This window comes from Lepidochelys olivacea (genome assembly GCF_965140295.1).
Source record: "Lepidochelys olivacea isolate rLepOli2 genome assembly, chromosome: 22".
NCBI lineage: Eukaryota > Metazoa > Chordata > Testudines > Cheloniidae > Lepidochelys > Lepidochelys olivacea.
In genome coordinates this window covers 15,912,568-15,930,014 of record NC_140432.1, presented here as the reverse complement: position 1 = coordinate 15,930,014, position 17,447 = coordinate 15,912,568, and the positions used below count along the sequence as shown (strand labels likewise).

General features: G+C 55.6%; 1 protein-coding gene across 2 annotated transcripts in view; it reads left to right on the top strand.

Annotated features, from left to right (window-relative positions):
* Nucleotides 1-7,860: 7,860 nt before the first annotated feature.
* The window catches only part of ABCG4 (ATP binding cassette subfamily G member 4), a gene marked incomplete at its 5' end in the record, with an annotated part of 29,867 nt that continues 20,280 nt past the window's right edge, over nucleotides 7,861-17,447 (top strand). Inside the window, 2 exons of one of the 2 annotated variants that reach the window (XM_084611798.1) lie at nucleotides 7,861-8,335; nucleotides 10,602-10,839. In XM_084611798.1, the coding sequence (XP_084467924.1) occupies nucleotides 10,611-10,839 (229 nt within the window). Of the gene's footprint in view, nucleotides 8,336-10,547; nucleotides 10,840-17,447 lie in introns of those variants that run through there. The other variant, XM_084611797.1, reaches the window with a different exon arrangement.

The following is a 17,447-nucleotide window of genomic DNA, read 5'->3' as shown; positions in this document are numbered from 1 at the left end:
GTTAATGTTCTGTGCCCACGCTGCTAGCTCAGCTGATTTCAGCTTTGGGCAGGCTTATGGGTGAGCTCAGCCAGTAAAGGCAGCTAAGGCAGTTGCTATGGCCAAAGAGTCACTGAGGGTGCCAACGGGAGAGAAACCCAGCTGGTTATTGGGCTTGCACCCAGAACATGTCCCACATACTGTGCAAGGCTGTGCCTGTAGCCCCCAGTGCTCTCCCCTTGTTAAAGGGGAATTTCAATTCCCCTCCTCTGTTCCTCCACAGGTGAGGCTGGAGGCTGTTCTTTACCCAGAGCTTCCTGAGCCTGCTACTCTACCACTTTCCATCTCCAGTGAGTCCACAGGCTCCTCTTTGGGGTCAGCACCTTGAGGGCCTGTCCCAGCTACTGTTCCACCCTTATTCTCCAGCTGGCTGGGGCCGCTCCCAGGGAGTGCGTGGATGGTTTGCATCCCAGCGAGGCGGCAGCAGCAGGGAGTTATGCTGAAACCAGTTTCCCCTCTCCAAAGGTCAGTGCTTTCTCCCATGGAAGTTGATGGCTGAGCTCCCATTCATTGCAATGGGCAGCATGGGATTTAGCTATAAAGGCAGGTTTCCTTTTACATCCCTCTCTGCAGCAGCATTGCAAAGAGGGAAATGGGTCTCTCTTTAAGGGGATGAAGGCAAAAGGCGACAGACCCTCCCCTGACTCTCCACAGCCACAAGTGCCTGTTATATACCCCACCTCGGCAGGCTACCACCCACTTTGCCTGCGTACCCCCTTGCACCCAGGCCTCCTGTGCACCAATTCTTCCATCTAAACAAAGCTGCACATTTTGCTCATCCCCATGCCCGCTGCACCCCAATTATACCTGGGCTGCTGCCTGCGTAAAAGAAACCTACTGGTTCCTTCTGTGACCTTGGACCGGTCACTCCCTGTCTGCGCTGGAGATCCCCCAGCTGTACAGCGGAGATGATCTTCTCGCTCATCTGCATAAAGCAGTGTGAGATCCTCAGGGGAAAAGAGGACTTAGATGGGCAAAAATATTCTCCTTGCAGCACCTTTGATTACAAACCCAGCCCCTGTGAAATGCAGCCAGCTCTGGGGGAGCCAATGCCCTCCCCAAGAGTGTGGGGAAAGGGGAAGCTGGGCCACTAGGGCAGGGATCTTTAACGCCCTTGCAAAGGGGAGAGTTCGTAGCCTGCAGTAACTGCACAGACCTCAGTGTATCCAGTGGGGAAGGGTGAAGGATGGATGCTGCTGGATTTGACCCTGTGGGTTCCAGGGGTTTTCAGCCCTGTTGACCATCTTCTCCAGACAGAAAGCAGGAGACCTGTGGTTCATTTAGCCCCCTATCCCAGCTCCAAACAAAGCCAGCCGCTGTCACTTTAGAGGTAGGTGCAAGAAAGCCCCATGTAGATAGATACGTGATAGCCTGCAAGGTCTCATCCCAATCCCTAATAGTTAGAGCGTGGCTTGTCCTGTGGAGTGTGAGGTGGGGGCTCCCTACTAGAATATGTTAACATTGAGTAGCCCTATTTAACTGGGAGGAAGACTGGACAGTGGCGAACACCCTAGCCTGGGAATTAGGAGATATGGGTTCAATTCCCTGCTCTACTCCAGTCTATGTGATCTTGGGCAAGACTCTTAATCCCTTTCTGCCTCAGTTTCCCATCTGTAAAATGGGGATAGCAACAACTAGCTCTTGTAGAGTCCTTTATGTTTATTGATCTCAAAGAGTGCTGCCCTCTCTCATGGCAGGCAGGCTGAGGGGATCAATACGGTGCAGAGCGTGAGGTGCTCAGATACTCGTGGCCTGAGGCAGGTACGGACCAATAGAGAGCTAGAACCCAGGCTGGGCATCTTGTGAGCAACAATCAGCAGCTCAGCCGCAAGCTATTGAACTCCATGCAGGGGGCACTGGGGGAAGTTCAGGCCTGGGCAATGCTGCTCAGACCAGCTCCTTATTATCTCTGTTGGAACGGCCGAGGAGTCCAACGGCAGCGCCCCAGGGGAGCAGGTTGGCCAACCCCAGCTACCTAGAAGCCACCACCACCACCACGGGGGCCTTAAGAACCAGCAACTCTGTTCTTATTCTGGTTTGTCATGTGCAAACATTGGGGGGGCGAGGGCGGGAGGGAACCAGGGTGATTCTGAAAATAGCTGTGACGTGGAGAGTCATTTCCAGTATCTCCTCCCCATGCTGCCCCCTGCCCCAGCCCCATCCTCTGCAGGAAGGGGAGGGGGCTGGGAAGGATGGTAGGTTTTTCCAAGGCAATGGAGCTGAGCAGCAGTGGCTGGAGTTTGACTGTAAGTAACCTCACTGCAGCAGCAGCAGCATCCCCTCCTCCCTGCCAGAGAAGGAGGCTGTGAGCAGGCCCAAGTGACAGGTAGAGAATTTAAAGCTACAGACGCACACAGAGCTTGTCCTCCAGCTGCTTAACCTAGTTACTTCCGAGGCACTTTAGTATGTGCTCCCAGGGCAGCCGACGCGGGGACAGATCTGCTCTGTGGCTGGGCTCGGGTAAGTGACCTGTGCTGGGGTATGGTGGGTACGGGGAGCTAGTCACCAGGAGGAAAAAGAAGCTAACTGAGCTGGGGGAACTGATCCAGCTGGGATGGCAAAGGAGGGTTCAGTCCTTGGGCTCTATTTTTACAGCAAGTCACCGCAGAAATGACTACATTGGAGAGGCCGAGGTGGGGGTAAAACATAACTGCAGGGGTCTGTGACTGCAGCATGGGGGCAGGGAGTATGCAGTGCTGGGGCTGAGCAAACCCCAGGCCTTCTGAGAATACAGCCCCCAGGGCTCAGGTGGTCCAGAGAACACAGCGTTGTGTCTGGACAGCATCCCAAGGAGCCAAGGCCAGAGATGAGGCAGTGCTGGGTCTTGGGCTCAGTGGCTAGTAGGAGTTAGAGCGGCAGGGAGGGAGGGTGGGAGAGAGGGCTTGACAATGACCCTGTCTGCCTGTGGGAATTGTTTAAGCTGGGCTGGTCAAAGCCCAGATGTGTGTGCTGTCCTGTGAAGAGTCATGGCCTGGCTCCCCGGGGGGTGGGAGTTGATGGTCCTCATCCATCTGTAACCTAGCATGAAACCTGTGCACTCCCAGGGTGGGGGAAGAGTCAGACTGTGGCAAGGGGCATCCTGCCAGGAAGGAAGGGGTGAGAGAAAGGGAATCCCCAGATCTCTGTCTAGGGCTCAGTAGGAGAGAAATGAACCAATCCCTCCCCCCAAATCGCACCAGCACCTTCTCCCTCAGCTCAGGGTATGGAGAGATGCCCATCTGCCAATGCAATCCGTGCTTTGAGGATCCACTGAACCTGATACAGGGCCAGCCCTGCAGCCTATGGGCCCAAGCCAGAGCAGAGAGCTTCTTCCCCTCTAGTCCCATTGCTGGAGGGAGAGACTAGGTCAGCTCAGGAGCCGTGTAGTCAGTGTGGGGCTGGAGGCAGGGCTGGGGTTGTGCTGTTTGTGCCCCAACATCCATCCAGGGCTTAGACCTATTGCCAATCCCCCATCCCAACAGACCAGCGATAAGCTGGGTGTAGCTGGCAGGCGCTGGGGTCCTCACTGCTGCCCCAAGGTGAGCTACGGCCAGCTAAGCAGTGGGTTGGGTTGATGGACAGGCCACTCTTGCCTAAGCCCTTTGTATAACATTCATCAGCTGACCAGATGAGCTATCTTATGGACTGCAGGCAGCATAAACACAACCCCCTGTCGCAGGCACTTCTCATCCGGGCAGAGATTCGCTCTGAGCTGCCTAGATTTCTTCTCTCCTTTCATTTCCAGCAGGAATAAATATTCAACAGCTCCAGTGGGCGGCAAAGGCTTTTAGCCACACAGGTTCCTCTCCATTCGCATTATGCTGGCTCCAGCAGGAAGCAGCCTCTTGCTCCCCCAGGGAATCTTCCTGGAGCTCAGTGTAACCCCATCTCCATCCCAGCCCTGGAAATGCACAAAGGAAGAGGCAATGGATTATTCTCTCCAGCAAATTCTGTGTGTGTGTGTGTTTTGAGAGCGAGAGAGGCAGAGGGAATTGGAGGCACATGTGCTGTAAGGATAATTAAAATATGTTTACAGCAAGATCACGGTGATTTTCCAGCACTACCACTGATTTAAAAACCTCTTAGGGGAGCTTCTGCATTCTGACCCAGTTTTCAGAGCCCTGGTGGGGATAGTACAGACTATGGAAGGTCTCCTGTGTTCTGCATCTGTGCAGTGTGTCCCTGCTCCAGGACCGGACTCTGAGGTGCTACTGCAGTACAATTAATAACAATTCTTAAACACTATTATTTTATTATATAGGTACAAGGAATCACGTGCTGCAATTGAATAGCACTAAACTGAGAGCCAGGGAAAGGAAATACCATTCCATTCTTCCATTCCCACTAGGTATTCTTATCTTTCTGTATGATTATACTCAACCTGTGGAACCTCCTGCTGCAGGAGGTCACAGAGGATGAGGTTTTCAAAAGCACCTAAATGACCTAGGAGCACTAGTCCTGACTTGTGCTCCTGAGTCATTTAGATGCTTCCAAAAATCCCATCCTGAGTGAAATGCTGCAAGTAGGATTTAATCAGGGCTTGGCAAATTTTAATCATCATTTCAATAAAACATTGTAAGTGCTATAAGCCAAGCTAAACAGGGTGGACAGATCTTTTGCTTCAGGGCCAAACTTACGTACACAAGGGTCAGAAGGAATGCACAGATTCACACCTACGGCACCAAACCATTGGTAGGGTGCAGCATGCAGTTTTGTGTCATTCTCTATTGCACCAGCTCTTAACCATGGCTGGAGACAAGTGCCAGATTAGGTACACAGCTAACAGACCAGTGAATGTAGTCCCTGACCTAGGATACAGTCTATTCCTATGATAGGTCCATGGGTCACCCATAACTCCAGCCCAACACCCACCAGGACAGGTTATCCCTCAGCCATGATGGGGGAGAGAGTGCCTGTTGTCATACCCTTCTGGGTACAGCCACCGAGATAGCCTCACACTTCTATGAACAGCCATGTCCCCCTACCTCCCATATGGCTGTACCAAAGACACAGTGGCCAGTGCAAAGCTAGGCTCAAAGCCCAGCTTAGAGAGCTTGTTTCTTAAAGCCAAGCCAGCAGGCAGGACCCTAACTAGGAGTCATGGCCCTACTTCCCCAACAAAGAGAACAGACTGTCAGCATTTCAGGGCAGGGGCTGTCTAGACCCCCTGTCTGTACAGTGCCTAACACAAGGAGGCCCCTGATCTCAGCTGGGGCCTCTAGGCCCTACTGCGATGAAAATTAATAACAGAGCTAGCATTATGACTCCTGACTCGCTCCGTTCACATAAGCCGCAGCAAGTAATGTATCTAAGGTGGGCTGAGTTTTGTGGGGTGGTGTCAGAATTTGTGGGAATTCAGTGCTGGGGGCATTCCACCCAGGAGAAGAGCAGTGGGGATCCTCTTGTGAAATGGCCACAGCCAAAAGGACTGAATCCTCTGCTTGTCCACGCCACATGGGCAGTTAGGCAAGCTGCTCTGCCACTGACTCATCTGTGCGTTTCAGTCCTGCCTTAAGGGTATTATTTGTATTGTGGTAGCAACCGAAGGCTCCAGCCAGGCTCAGAACCCCATTGCGCTAGGGGCTGTATAGACAGAATGAGAGAGAGTCCCTGCCCCCCCAGAAAACCTAAGTTTGAAAAGAAGTGTTGTTAGCCCTAGGGAAGTTCAGTTTCCATAGTCCATTCCTCCTGAAGCTGCCAGAAAGGGGGCTAATTCATACCAATTGTTGTGGTTTCTGAACTGTAGACACTTATGTCCTAGGGACTGGACTGAGACCCACCAAGCTCATCTCACACATGGGAATGCCCAAGAGAGGGGATCCCCTTTCCAGCGCTACTGACCTGGCAGGAGTGAAGCCAAGTGATGGACGAGATGGGCAGCGGTTTCTGAAAAAGGCAAACCCAGAATTGTTGTACTCCTGCTATGAAAGAAAAATTACCCAAACAAGCCAGAGCACAGAATCGGCTTATGAGCTTACATGGAACATTAAATGGCAGTAACACATTAACCCAGGAATGTCTTAGGCTGGGTATAGCGCAAGGTACCTAAGGGAGTTAGGCACCCTATGGTAGGATTTGTCTATGGCCCAGCTCAAAGGGATTTAGGCTCCTAACATCCATTTATTTCAGTGGAAGTTAGGAGCCTAAATACCTGTGTGAATCTGGGCCTAAGTGACTTGGGAGCCCAAGTCATTGTAAAAGTCAGCAGCATTCAAGTTATTTAGGAGCTTTTGGAAACTTCTCTCCCCCCACCCCCCCAGCTCCCACTGATTTTCAGTGGGATATGAGCCACTTAACTCCCTTATGGTGCTTGTGTAAACTCACAAGATAACTTAAATGAACCAAGAATTCACCACGCTGAGCCTTGTTCTGTGTATAAACAAGTCCCCTCACTGTCCCCTGCCTGGGGTATTCGCAGCTCCCCGGCCTTCCTAATGTCCGACCTGGAGACCTCTGTACTCCTTTAACCACCCCGCACTACCGCCCCTGGCAGCAGGTGGCCCCCCTGCCATTACACATGGCTTGCGTCTGACTCCCAGTTTAACTGATTCCCAGTCTGAGTTTGGTCCAACCATCAGCGCATAGTCACTGTCTCCAGCTGTCTCCCACCCTCCCGGTGACTGGCGGTGGCAGCAGGAAAGCTCTCCACAGCTCAGCAGATGGTTTTCTAATTAATACCCTCATTAATGTCGCTCATTTCCATATGTCTTCCATGCTTTAAGAAATGTTGTGGGTGATATGTGTGACTAGTAACGATGGCACGAGCCATGCAGAGAGGTGCCGGGGCTGCGTGAGCTCTGGTGAGGAACGCCAGGGCTCTGACATCATGTTGATGGAGGCCTGAACAGAGAGTGAGATTCCTCCTCCCAGACACCCCACCACAACCTGGCTGATGCACCTCAGTCCTGACCTCTACCCCCCATCACTTCCCCACAGCCCTGCTGATACGTATTCCTGGCCTGCAGACCCCAGGTATTCCAGTCCAAGGACACCCCCCCCACACACCTTGCTGCACCAATCTGCAGTATCCCTGCTACTCTCCCTGCACAGCTCCGCTGACATACTTCATTTCCCAAGGGCTCACCCTAGTTTATTTTAGGGTTCCCACACAATCCCCTGACAGCGCTCCCTGCTGTTCCACCCTTTGGGCTCTCCTGACTGGAAACAGATCCATTTGCCGAAGGGGTGTGTGACTGTGCGCACATCCATATAGGGCAGGGAGTTTGTGATGAATCAACCTCCGAATCTGTTTGAATGTTTCCCCTTTTGTTGCACTTCCCTCATTAATTACACCCAGTAACTCTGGGGGGCTTTGGGTGATGGTCAGGCTACCTGATCTTAGCTGCCTATCACAGCCAAGCTGGTAGCTGCCCTCTGTCTGCAGCCAGTGGGCAATGTGGGTATCCCCGGGGCGCATCTCCACAGGGAACGGCCTTTAGAACATTTCAGTTGATGCAAGAGCTGTGGGTGCAGCACTCCATGTCCTCCAGCCTCCAGAGAACTGGGCCCCTCTTTCTTGGCTGGGCTGGGTACAAACGCTGCTGTCTAGCTGCCACGGTGCAATGCTGCTGCGTTCTGTCAGGAACACAGACCATGGCCACTGCAGCAGGGCCAGCCGTGCCATTCGGAGCCGGAGGGGGGATTGTTTGGGGTGGGCCAGAAGGGACGAACAGCACGCCCAGGCCTGCAGGAGTAGGTGCTCTGGCCAGCCCTTACCTTTAGGGTCCTGGACAAGACAGCGCTTGGGTTACTGCCTCTTTAAGAGAGGCTGCTGTGTGGGCTGGGGAAGTAAGACCTGCCTGGAAAGCCCAGCCTCATTCAGCAGAAGCTGGGACCCTACTGGAAAGGACCCAGGGGATGGATGGAGGCAGCTCCAGGAGAGGGGTCCCTAGCTGGCGGCTTGGCTGAGAAAGGCATTTTCCAGCGAGGGGAGGCGGCAGCCGAGCCAGCCCCACCTGCGAGGCAATGGAGAAGCCAGCGCCAGCTGGGGACTGATTGCAGCGGGTACCGGGAAGCTGCAAGTGTGATGGGAGCCCGGGGCCTGCAGTAACCTGGCAGCCCCTTCATTGCGCCGGTCTCTCTCTCTGTGGGTGCACGCTCAGCCCGGCGTCGAGCGCTTCCTCCCTGAGCCTCGGCCACCGCAGGCAGGAGACCTCGCCTCTTTGTCTGCGAAGGCGAAGGTGAGGGCGTTTACACGGAGACGCGCCGCCACATGCCGGCGGCTCGGGGACTCCAGGCAGCGGGCGGCGGCGCGGCGCGGTAGATCCGTCGCCCCTCCAAGGACGGGGAGCCGGGCCGAGCCCCGTAACGCGCTAAGGTGAGCGTTGCAAAGGTCTGCCCCCTTTTATACCACGGCGGCCAGCTTGCAAAGCCCCCTTCCCCTGCCACCCGCAGGCGGGTGAGCTGCCCGGAGACACGAGGGGGTGCGTGCGGGGAGCGGGGGGCCGATCAATTTTGCTGCAGTTTGGAGGGGGGGCAGAGTATGAAAGAGATGGGGGGGCGCTGAGGACTCTTCCTGGCACATCTGCCCCCTTGGGGGGGCTGAAGTCGGAGCGATGCGCGGGGGGGGGGGATGTCGTGCTTGCGAGGAGCCGCGGGAGGCGTCAAGGTGACCCCCGAGGGCTCCGCCTGGCTCAAACTTTGCCTTGGACCCTCTAGCTCCGGGGGGGGCTGCGGCCGCCGGGGCGCCTGGCGCAGCGAGGGGCGAGCGCCTGGGATGTCGGGGCTCTGGGGCCAGCGAGCCAAGAGCCCTTCGCGGGGGCTGGGGGCTGGCGCTTTGCCAGCCCTGCAAGGGCTCTGCCTGCATCAGGGAGCGGCCCAGCCAAGGATGCTCTGCCCAGAATTCCCCAGCCGGGCCCGCAGCTCCAGGGAGGCATTAATACCCCAGCCGTGGGGGGGGCAAAGGGCCCGGGCTGCTCGCCTGCAGGCTCAGCTCCCCTTCCCCCAGCAGCAGGGCCCCCACAGGCCTGCCCCATTTGGGGCTCTCCTGAGGCCAGGTGCAGTGTAGGGGGCCCGGGCAGTGCTAACAGCGTCCCCCACTTCCCCGGATGAGCCCCACCGTGAACCCCGGTGCCGTGCAGCCCTCTCTGGGGTGGAGCCCACCGCCTACTGCCCGGCGCACAGCAACACGGCACTGCAGTGTCAGGTGGGCAGCAAAGGAGGCTCATGTCCCCGTTACTGCTGGGGTGACACCAGTTAGACTTTGGCGAGGGCACCTGCTGCTCATCTGAAAAGGGCCAGGGAAACGTGAACAAAGCCAGGTTCCCCTGGGCACCCTCCGCAGTCCAGCACCATGCAGGGGCCGATAGGCTCGTAGGGAAGAGCATCTCCTGTGCCAGCTCTTCCTTGCAGGTCTGCTACCCCAGCACTGGCCTAGCGCCCTGCCTGTCACCACAGCCTGAGCTGCTCCGGCTGCTGAGAGCAACCCAGGATCCTGTGGGACCTACTGGAGTGAGGCAGATGATCAGATGCGGTCGGGCTGGTTTAACACAGGACGGATTGGCTGGGGGAGGGGGGGGAGCCTTTTGCCCCAAGAATTGCAATGCATTGCAATGCCATGGCTTTGTCTGTCATCCCAACCTCCTGCCCCCTTACCAGACAGGAGGGGATTTTCCCCTTGGGCATCAGCAGCTCCTTGCCAATGGCAGGAGCAGATTGGAAGCCTGGGGGGCTCGCTGAGTAAGTAGCCTAGCTGGATTTACAGGGGGTACCCATGAATCCCTCCATCTTTCTCTCTGGTCTCTCCCTGCCTCTGCCCAGTGAGGATGCAGCGGGATGGGGGACAGATCTTGCTCCCTGCTCCCCACTCAGTGTGCAAGAGGAAGAAAGAGGGAGCAGGAGGGATGGGGGGGCCCACAGGGCAACAAGCTGCCTCAGCCTAAGAAATAGGCCTGGCTGGCAGAGCCAGCCATGGCCAGAGCTCCATGAATTATTGACATCTCAGCTGATGAGTGGCTGCCTGCCCCCAGCTCTCCAGAACCTGGCTGAGGTACATCAGCCCTGGGGTGTGGGGGCAGGGGAGTGGAGGGGAGATGTTCCCCTCCAGACTAGCTAAGGCCCCTTGAGGGGGCAGCATCCTGGATAGCGGGATCAGCCACTGAATTCTTCTCTGCCTTGGAAGGGGTTGGCACCTCCAGGTTAGGCATGAAGGGGCTATTATCCATGTCAAGCACATGGGGCAATCTCACTCTTCCAGTGCACACCTGCACCCAAGGGATTAATACTCAGCAGCACCGAGCAGCCAGCTCCCTTGGGAATCCCCCGCTGGTCCAGGGATGCTAATAGCTGCTGCAACATTTATTGGGGAGGCAGAGGCCACGTGGCAGCTGGTCAAAACCAAGCCAAGCTGCCCTGTTCTAGCAGGAGTAGGGTGGGAGCTGGCTGCCGGGGAGCTCCCAGCTACTCCAGCCCCTGCATCCCAGCAGGTGGTGCTGTAGCAATAACCCCAGGGCAGTCCCAGCTTTCTCCCAGCAGGGGTGCCTCGGGGCAGGGGCAGGAGTTTCTGGCTGCTCCGCGTAGAACAAGCTCCGATGAACTGGTCACTGTCTGTCTCCATGGTGCACATGTGTGGTGTCCCCCTCCAGAGCGGCGCCATGGCTGAGAAGGGGATCGACCCGACCTGCGTCTCCATCGCCTTGGAGGACTCTGTGTGCAATGCTGGCTCCCAGGACGCGCCTCTCCTGACCACCCACCTGAAGAAGGTGGAGAATCACATCACAGAGGCGCAGAGGTTCTCGCACCTGCCCAAGCGTTCGGCCGTGGACATTGAGTTCGTTGACCTGTCCTACTCCGTCCGTGAGGGCTCCTGGTGGAGAAAGAGAGGTAGGATGTGGCAGCTCCTGGTGAGGGTGCAATGGTCCTGTGGGTGTAGCATCTTTCATGGCAGTTGTGTTCCTGTGGCCAGGGAATGGAGAGAACTAGCCAGGAGGGGAGAGATTTGAAAAGAAATCACAAGTCAGTGTCTTGAGGGGACACAGGTGGCAGGAGCTGTAGAGGAGAAGGCTTTTGCGCCTGCAATGGCAAAGGGACTGTTAGGATATGCTGTTCGGAGGAGTTTGCCTCCAAGGTCTTGGCTCCAGCCTCTTTCTGGTATGGTGACTTTCATCCTCAGTCCCAAAGCACTTTGCAGGGGTTATTTACCCACCACTGAAATGCAGCCACCTCTGAGGTGGGATGCAGCAGCTGTTAAAATAAAACAATAAATAAAACAATGTTTTATTTTAATCTGGTAACAGAAGGGTTAACTGTTGTGGGATGTATGCGCTAGCATAGGGGCCCCTGTCAGTTTCTTATATTCCTATTGGGTAGATCATGTGAGGGAGAGAAAAAAATACCCAATGCTTTGTTGCAAGTAATGTTCTATGCTGCATCGGTGGCTGAGACTGGGAACAGCCCTGTGCTGCAGAAGCCAAGGGCTCTGGCTCTAAGATGGTTAGATGGTGGTTTAGGTCTCTTATTCCCTGGAAACTCTTTTCTCTGTTTAATGCAAGTGCAGTGCTTGGTTAAGGAAATCCAAGAGGTGCCAGTACCCACCAGAGACAGAACTGGATGACAGGAGGGAGGTGGGAGGGGAGGAAAAAGAAGGAGAAGACAAATCCTGGGAGTGCAGTGGGAGTGAGCCCCTGGAAGGGTGTTTAAAATAAGAGTCCATCCAGTGGTGATTTTGAGTTGGCTCCTACAGGGGATGGGCAGCCAGGGGAGGTGTGTGGGGTCAGGATGCTCCCTGGGTTCTGCAGCCTTTGGGGGGCTGATGAGATGGGGCTAGCGGGGCAGAGAGGAGGGATTGGAATAGGAAGAAAGACGAGATGGGAGCTGGTTGCCGATCCTAGCACCCGTCACCCAAGATGACCAGAAGTCAAGATGGAGCCACCCTTCAGTGCTGACACGTTCGCCCCCCAGCCGAAGGCAGTGAGGAGGGGAGCAAGGGCCCGTCAGAGATGGCTGAGTTTGTAATCCTGTGGTGTTTGCCATGTCCTGGGCGGGGAGGGGGCTGTTGAAAGCATCAGTTCCCTGCTCCCACCGGTGATACTTTTCCACCTGGGTGGTTCTTGGTGTCAGAAATCAATGTTCCAGACATCTCTGCCCTTGGCACTGCCTGCAGGAGAGGGTGTGGAGTCTCTTCCTAGGCTGCTGAGGTGGTGCTAGCGTGTTTCACTTCTGGGATGTGCTTGTGGCCAGGAGAAGGGGGAGATACAGGTAAATTACAAGCGCTGAGGGCAGTAAGATCATGTTGCCACCGCCAGGCGTTGCACTTCCCGCCCATGTGCTGTAGGATCCATGCATGGCGGATGAATGCTGCTGAATTTGACTCTCCAGCTGTGATATCAAAATATATATTTAAATTAACCCCTGGGGGCATATTTCCAAAGGGTCATGTGGGGTTCCAGTCACATGGCTCTTGTGGAAGTCTCTGCTAAACCTCTGGGACTGTGGAGATTCCCCCACCTTGGGCAGGGACCCTCTTTTTGTTCTGTGTTTGTACAGTGCCTAGCACAATGGGGTCCCGGGCCGGGGCTGGGACTGGGACAATACAAACAATGAAGAACCGTGTTTCTGTGCTCCAACCCAGCACATCTGTGGGGAGTGGAGTGACAGGCCCTTCTCCGCTGCTCCTATTTTGGTCATCCATGTGGGGTTGTGGTTTGATAGAGAGTGTAGTGCAAACCACTAGACAGGAGTTTGAAGGGGAGGAAGTCTTGTCACTTCCTGTGGCTGTATAAACTGCAGTAACCTCTTTCCAGTACCTACCTTCCCTGACCATGGCAGAAGGATGTGCTCAAGCCATGGAATCTGGCTGTTTGGAGGAGTTTGCCTCCAAGGTCTTGGCTCCAGCCTCTTTCTGATATGGTGACTTTCATCCTCAGTCCCAAAGCACTTTGCAGGGGTTATTTACCCACCACTGAAATGCAACCACCTCTGAGATGGGATGCAGCAGCTGTTAAAAAGCACCCAGTAACACCACACAACAATTGAGGAGAGGAGTGAAAGAGAATTCAGTGAAATCGCTGGGCAGGATTTAGGGAGGCAGAATGGAATTGCCCGCTCTGGACATCTCCTGTGTAATGACCCAAGATGGCCAAAACCTCAGGGACAACAGAGCACTCAGGGCTTCAAATCCCCTCAAAGAGACCAGTTCTGTAGGAAGCTGCTGCAAGCTGTCAACCTGGTGGGTGGGTTGAATGGCACTTGAAAGACCCTGACTGATGTGTCAGATCAGAGCATGAGCAGGCTGAGAGGGGAGTAGGTGTGTGTGGGGGGTTAGTTTCCTGCTCTCCCCGACGTCCCACTCCTCAGGCCCTTTGAGGATGGCTCCTACCAAACCGTGCGTCGGTGGCATCCCCGTTTCATGTGTGTAACTTGGGGGGGCCCCCAGAGAGCCGGGGGAGGCTGATGGCAGCCAGTAGGTGGTAGTCTCCTTTAATTAGCTCCGTTCATTAATGGGATGCCAATCAAATGGCCCCAGGAGGCAGAAGAGAAGCTGATCCTGGAGGGGTGAAGAAAGACACTTTTAGAGCCCAGGGTTTGGTAGCGGTAGGAGAGAGTGGAACATCGCAGCAGCTGCAGAAAGAGCAGGGCTGGGTGGAATGCCGTAGGGCAGCTGCACGGGTGCCAGAGATGACTGGATGTGCTTTTGGGGGTGACGTTACGAGTGGGTCCCAAGTTTTATAGGATGTTGACTGCCGCTGGGGAAGGACCAGGGCTTGGTAGGGCAGAGGTCAGGGCGGGGTCCCCCAACAAAGGCTGGATTTTGGTGTGGGTGCAACCTTCCATCTGAAGGGAGACTTGAACTGCTACCTTGGTGGGGCTCATCGGTATCACCTCTACCTGGTGAGACGAAGGGAGCGTCCCCCGGCCAGACCGGAAGCAGCCTGACCAGTCTTAGCTGGCTGGGGTTCTATGCAGCTCTTACAGCCAGTAACACACCCATCTGGGCAGAAGCTCGGGGTGCCTGGATCCTCAGCTGTAAATGATCCACATTCCAGCCTGTGCAGGCAAACTGGGGAGTCCTTCATCTCCCCCAGACAGACCCTCCTACCCTGGCCTCTAGGAAGTTCTAGAATTTGGCCTTTCGGGTACAGAGTTTGCCCAGGGCTGTGGACACGTGTCCGCATGGCTTCTGTGTGTGTCTATTTACCAAGTATCCTTATTCCCCCTTTTGCAGTTGGAGAAACTGAGGCACAAAGCGAGCAAGTGACTTGCCCTGGGCCTCCCAGTGAGCCAATGGCAGAGCCAGGACTAAGGCCCAGGTCCTGTGACTCTCACTGCACTGCCCAAAATGTTCTCCTTGAATAACGCAGCCTGTGCCCTGAGTTACGGACAGAACCCCCTCTCTCCTCCGGAGCTGCTGGCACTGGCAGACTTGGGGGCTGTAAGCACAGTCTATAAACTGTTCCATTGCATCAGGACTTTTCCCCATTTCCTGTCTGTTCCCTTTTCCTACTGTGTCTCCTTAGCAGAATCTATTCTGAACCCATATGGCCTGAGTCAAACATCCATGCCCAGCGCCTTCCGGTGGGTTCAGAATTAGGTGTAACGAATTCATCCAGCCCTGCCAGAAACAATGAGCTGAGCTTTGTCATCCACCTTTTAGCAATGGGACGTCACCCTAACCCCCTGCTACACTGATGCTGTCTCCCTGCATATCCCGTAATGGTGATGTCACCCTAAATGTCCCACACGTTACGATGAGGTCACTCTGCATCTCCCCAGTCCAGGCTGGGTATCTCTGGGACCAGCCCCTTGCCTGCTGTTTTCATCGACTCCCTCAGAGCCCACTCTATCCTGCCCATTGTTCTCAGCCTGCAGCCTGAAGGGACTGGCAGCCGCTGGGAGCTCCCCCCATCACCCAAAGATGGGGGGATAGCAGGCAACACTCTGAGGCCTTTCTCAGGGCCTGATCCTTCCTCCCGTGAGCAACCTTTACTCAGGCAAGTAGTCCCTCTGGCTCCAGTGGGTGGCGGGCTCAGTTCCTAGCTCTTTATTCAGGCAAAACTCTGCTGGAGTCAATGAGGCTCTCACCAGACGGAGGGGCTCCAGGGTGTATCCCAGTCACAGTAAATATTGTACCTGGCCCCTTTCAAAGAGGGGTGCTGAGGATCCTTCTCCCTATTGAATTACTCAGATTAGAACCTCAGGGGCAGGGACTGTTTTCGTTCTGTGTTTGTAGAGTACGTAGCACAACAGGGTCCTGCTCCGTGCCCGGAGCTCCTGGCACTACAGTCATACAAACACTGTGCCCATGGCTGTGGACAGGTGCCCACATGGCTTCCTACATGTGTCTGTTTACCAAGCATTGTTATCCCCCCTTCTACAGCTGGGGAAATCGAGGCACAGAGACTTGCCCAAAGTCACCCAGCAGGCCAGTGGCAGAGCCGGGTACAGAATCCAGGAGTCCTGACACCTCGCTCCCCACCACGGGGCCATGCTGCCTGCTAAGGTGGAGTCTTGGGGTTCCCAAGCAGAGCCGAGACAGCTCTTCGCCAAACTGAGTGTGAGATTCAGGGGTGATGGGGGTGTGAGCCTCACCCCCTGCTCAAGGGGGTTTAAAGCACATGGGCTGTTGGGGGTCCAGCTGGGGGTCCTGGTGAAGCTTTCTCTCAGAGGTGGTCTCCCTCACCCCCCCTCACCTCACATCAGCCTCTGTCCCCTCCCTAAAAGCCTCCAGATCTCCCCTCCCTGCCTCAGATGTCTGTAGGGGCAGGGATTGAGAGGGATCTGGCCCTGGGGGGCAGCTGATGAGGCAGAGACGGCTCTAGTGGGCGAAGAAGGGGGGTTAATTTGGGACTGACCCCATTAGTGAGCACAGCTCTGCCGGGCTCACTCAGACAGCAGAGGGCAGGGAAGGGAGCCAACCCATGGGAAAGGCGGCTGGGGAGCAGGCCCCAGCACAATCCCCATCTTCACATGCCGGAGCTGACAGGCAAACTGCAAAGCCCTGCAGAGCCTGCTGTCCTTCCCCAGCAGCACGCAGGGGTGGGCTGAGTGAGGGCTCTGCTGCGGCCGGGGGTTACTGGCTGTCAATGAACTTGAGTAACCGGGCTGCAAGCTGCGGCCCTTTGGCGTCTGGAGTGTGTGCTGTGGTTTGTGTGCCACGCAGAGCCGCCAGCCGTGCAGGGCTGGGGAAGGGGGTGCAGCTTAGCGCCTGGGTTTGCCTTCTGCATGCAAGGAGCAAGGTGTGTGAACCGGGTGCCGCTTCTCCCGGCTCTGGGTAGTTTGTCACATGCCACCACATCCCCATCTTCAGCATCTCGCACCAGCCTGGCCAGGACTCTGAAAACCTGCCGCGAAGCCACCGACATGGCTGTGAGGAGGAGGATTATACGCTGTATTACCATCGTGCTTAGGAGCCCTTGCCAGGGGCCCGGCAACTGCTGCAGGGCCATAAAGCTGCCCCCAGATTGCTTGCTGGCCCCACCAGCCCCCTCCCTGGGCCAGCTGCTTTCCTGCTCCTGTGCAGGCTGTGTCGTTAATTTCCTACAGTGCCCTTGGATGGCAGCAGTAAAGGTTCTAGGGTGCACTTCCCCACTGGAGGAGAGGAAGGGGGCAGGTTAACACTGCCCAGACGAGGAGAGCAGTCCCTGGGCCCTGAAACAAGATACACCTCTTCCCAGCTGATTAGGGAGGGGTGATGGAAATGCTACTCCCCTGGCACCTGATCCAGGGACACTCAGGGGCTTTACAGCAGCAGCAGGGATAGAATGCAGACCCTTCCTTCATGGAGCAAGAGGAGAATCCCCATTAGCTGCTAGCAGTACTGGGTCCAGGACACACAGTGAGCGGTTCTGATTCCTTCCAGCAAAGGGAAGCAGTGCCCCATAAACCCTAGAGTTGGGTACCCAGGAGCCTAGCCGGGCTGATCTGCAAAAGCGCCCGTGATGCTCTGGGCTGAAGTCCAGCCTTTCCTTAGAAGTTGGGAGGGGCGGTGCGGCTGGGCATGTCCCGGAGGGTGACCCCAGTGCGATGGGTGCAGACGCCAGGGGTTAACCCCTTCAGAACCATGGCGCTTTGCTGAAGCTATGGAGGTTGCTGGAAGGATGGATGTGTCCCTAAGGTGGTGATTGCTGGGGGCAGGAGCTTCATGCGGAGGGACGAGTGGGAAGTTGGTTCCTTATTTCTACCATGGCGTCCGTGTGAGAAAGCATGACAGAGGGGGCATCTGCACCCGATCTATAGGAGAACTGAGGGCTTGTCCTGCAAGACCTTCAAACCCTTATTGTTTGTTTATTTGTGTTGGGGTAGCTCCTGTAGGCCTTAATTGGGGAGCGGGGCTCCGCTGCACTAGGCATTGTCCAGCCATGATGAAAAAACTGGCCCTGCCCCAAGAGCTGACAAGCGACAGCCGGTGGGCAGCAGACAGATACAGTCTAGGTCATTAGATTAGAAGGATATAAACCTGGCATCCTCCTAATCTAATCTAATCTAATCTAATC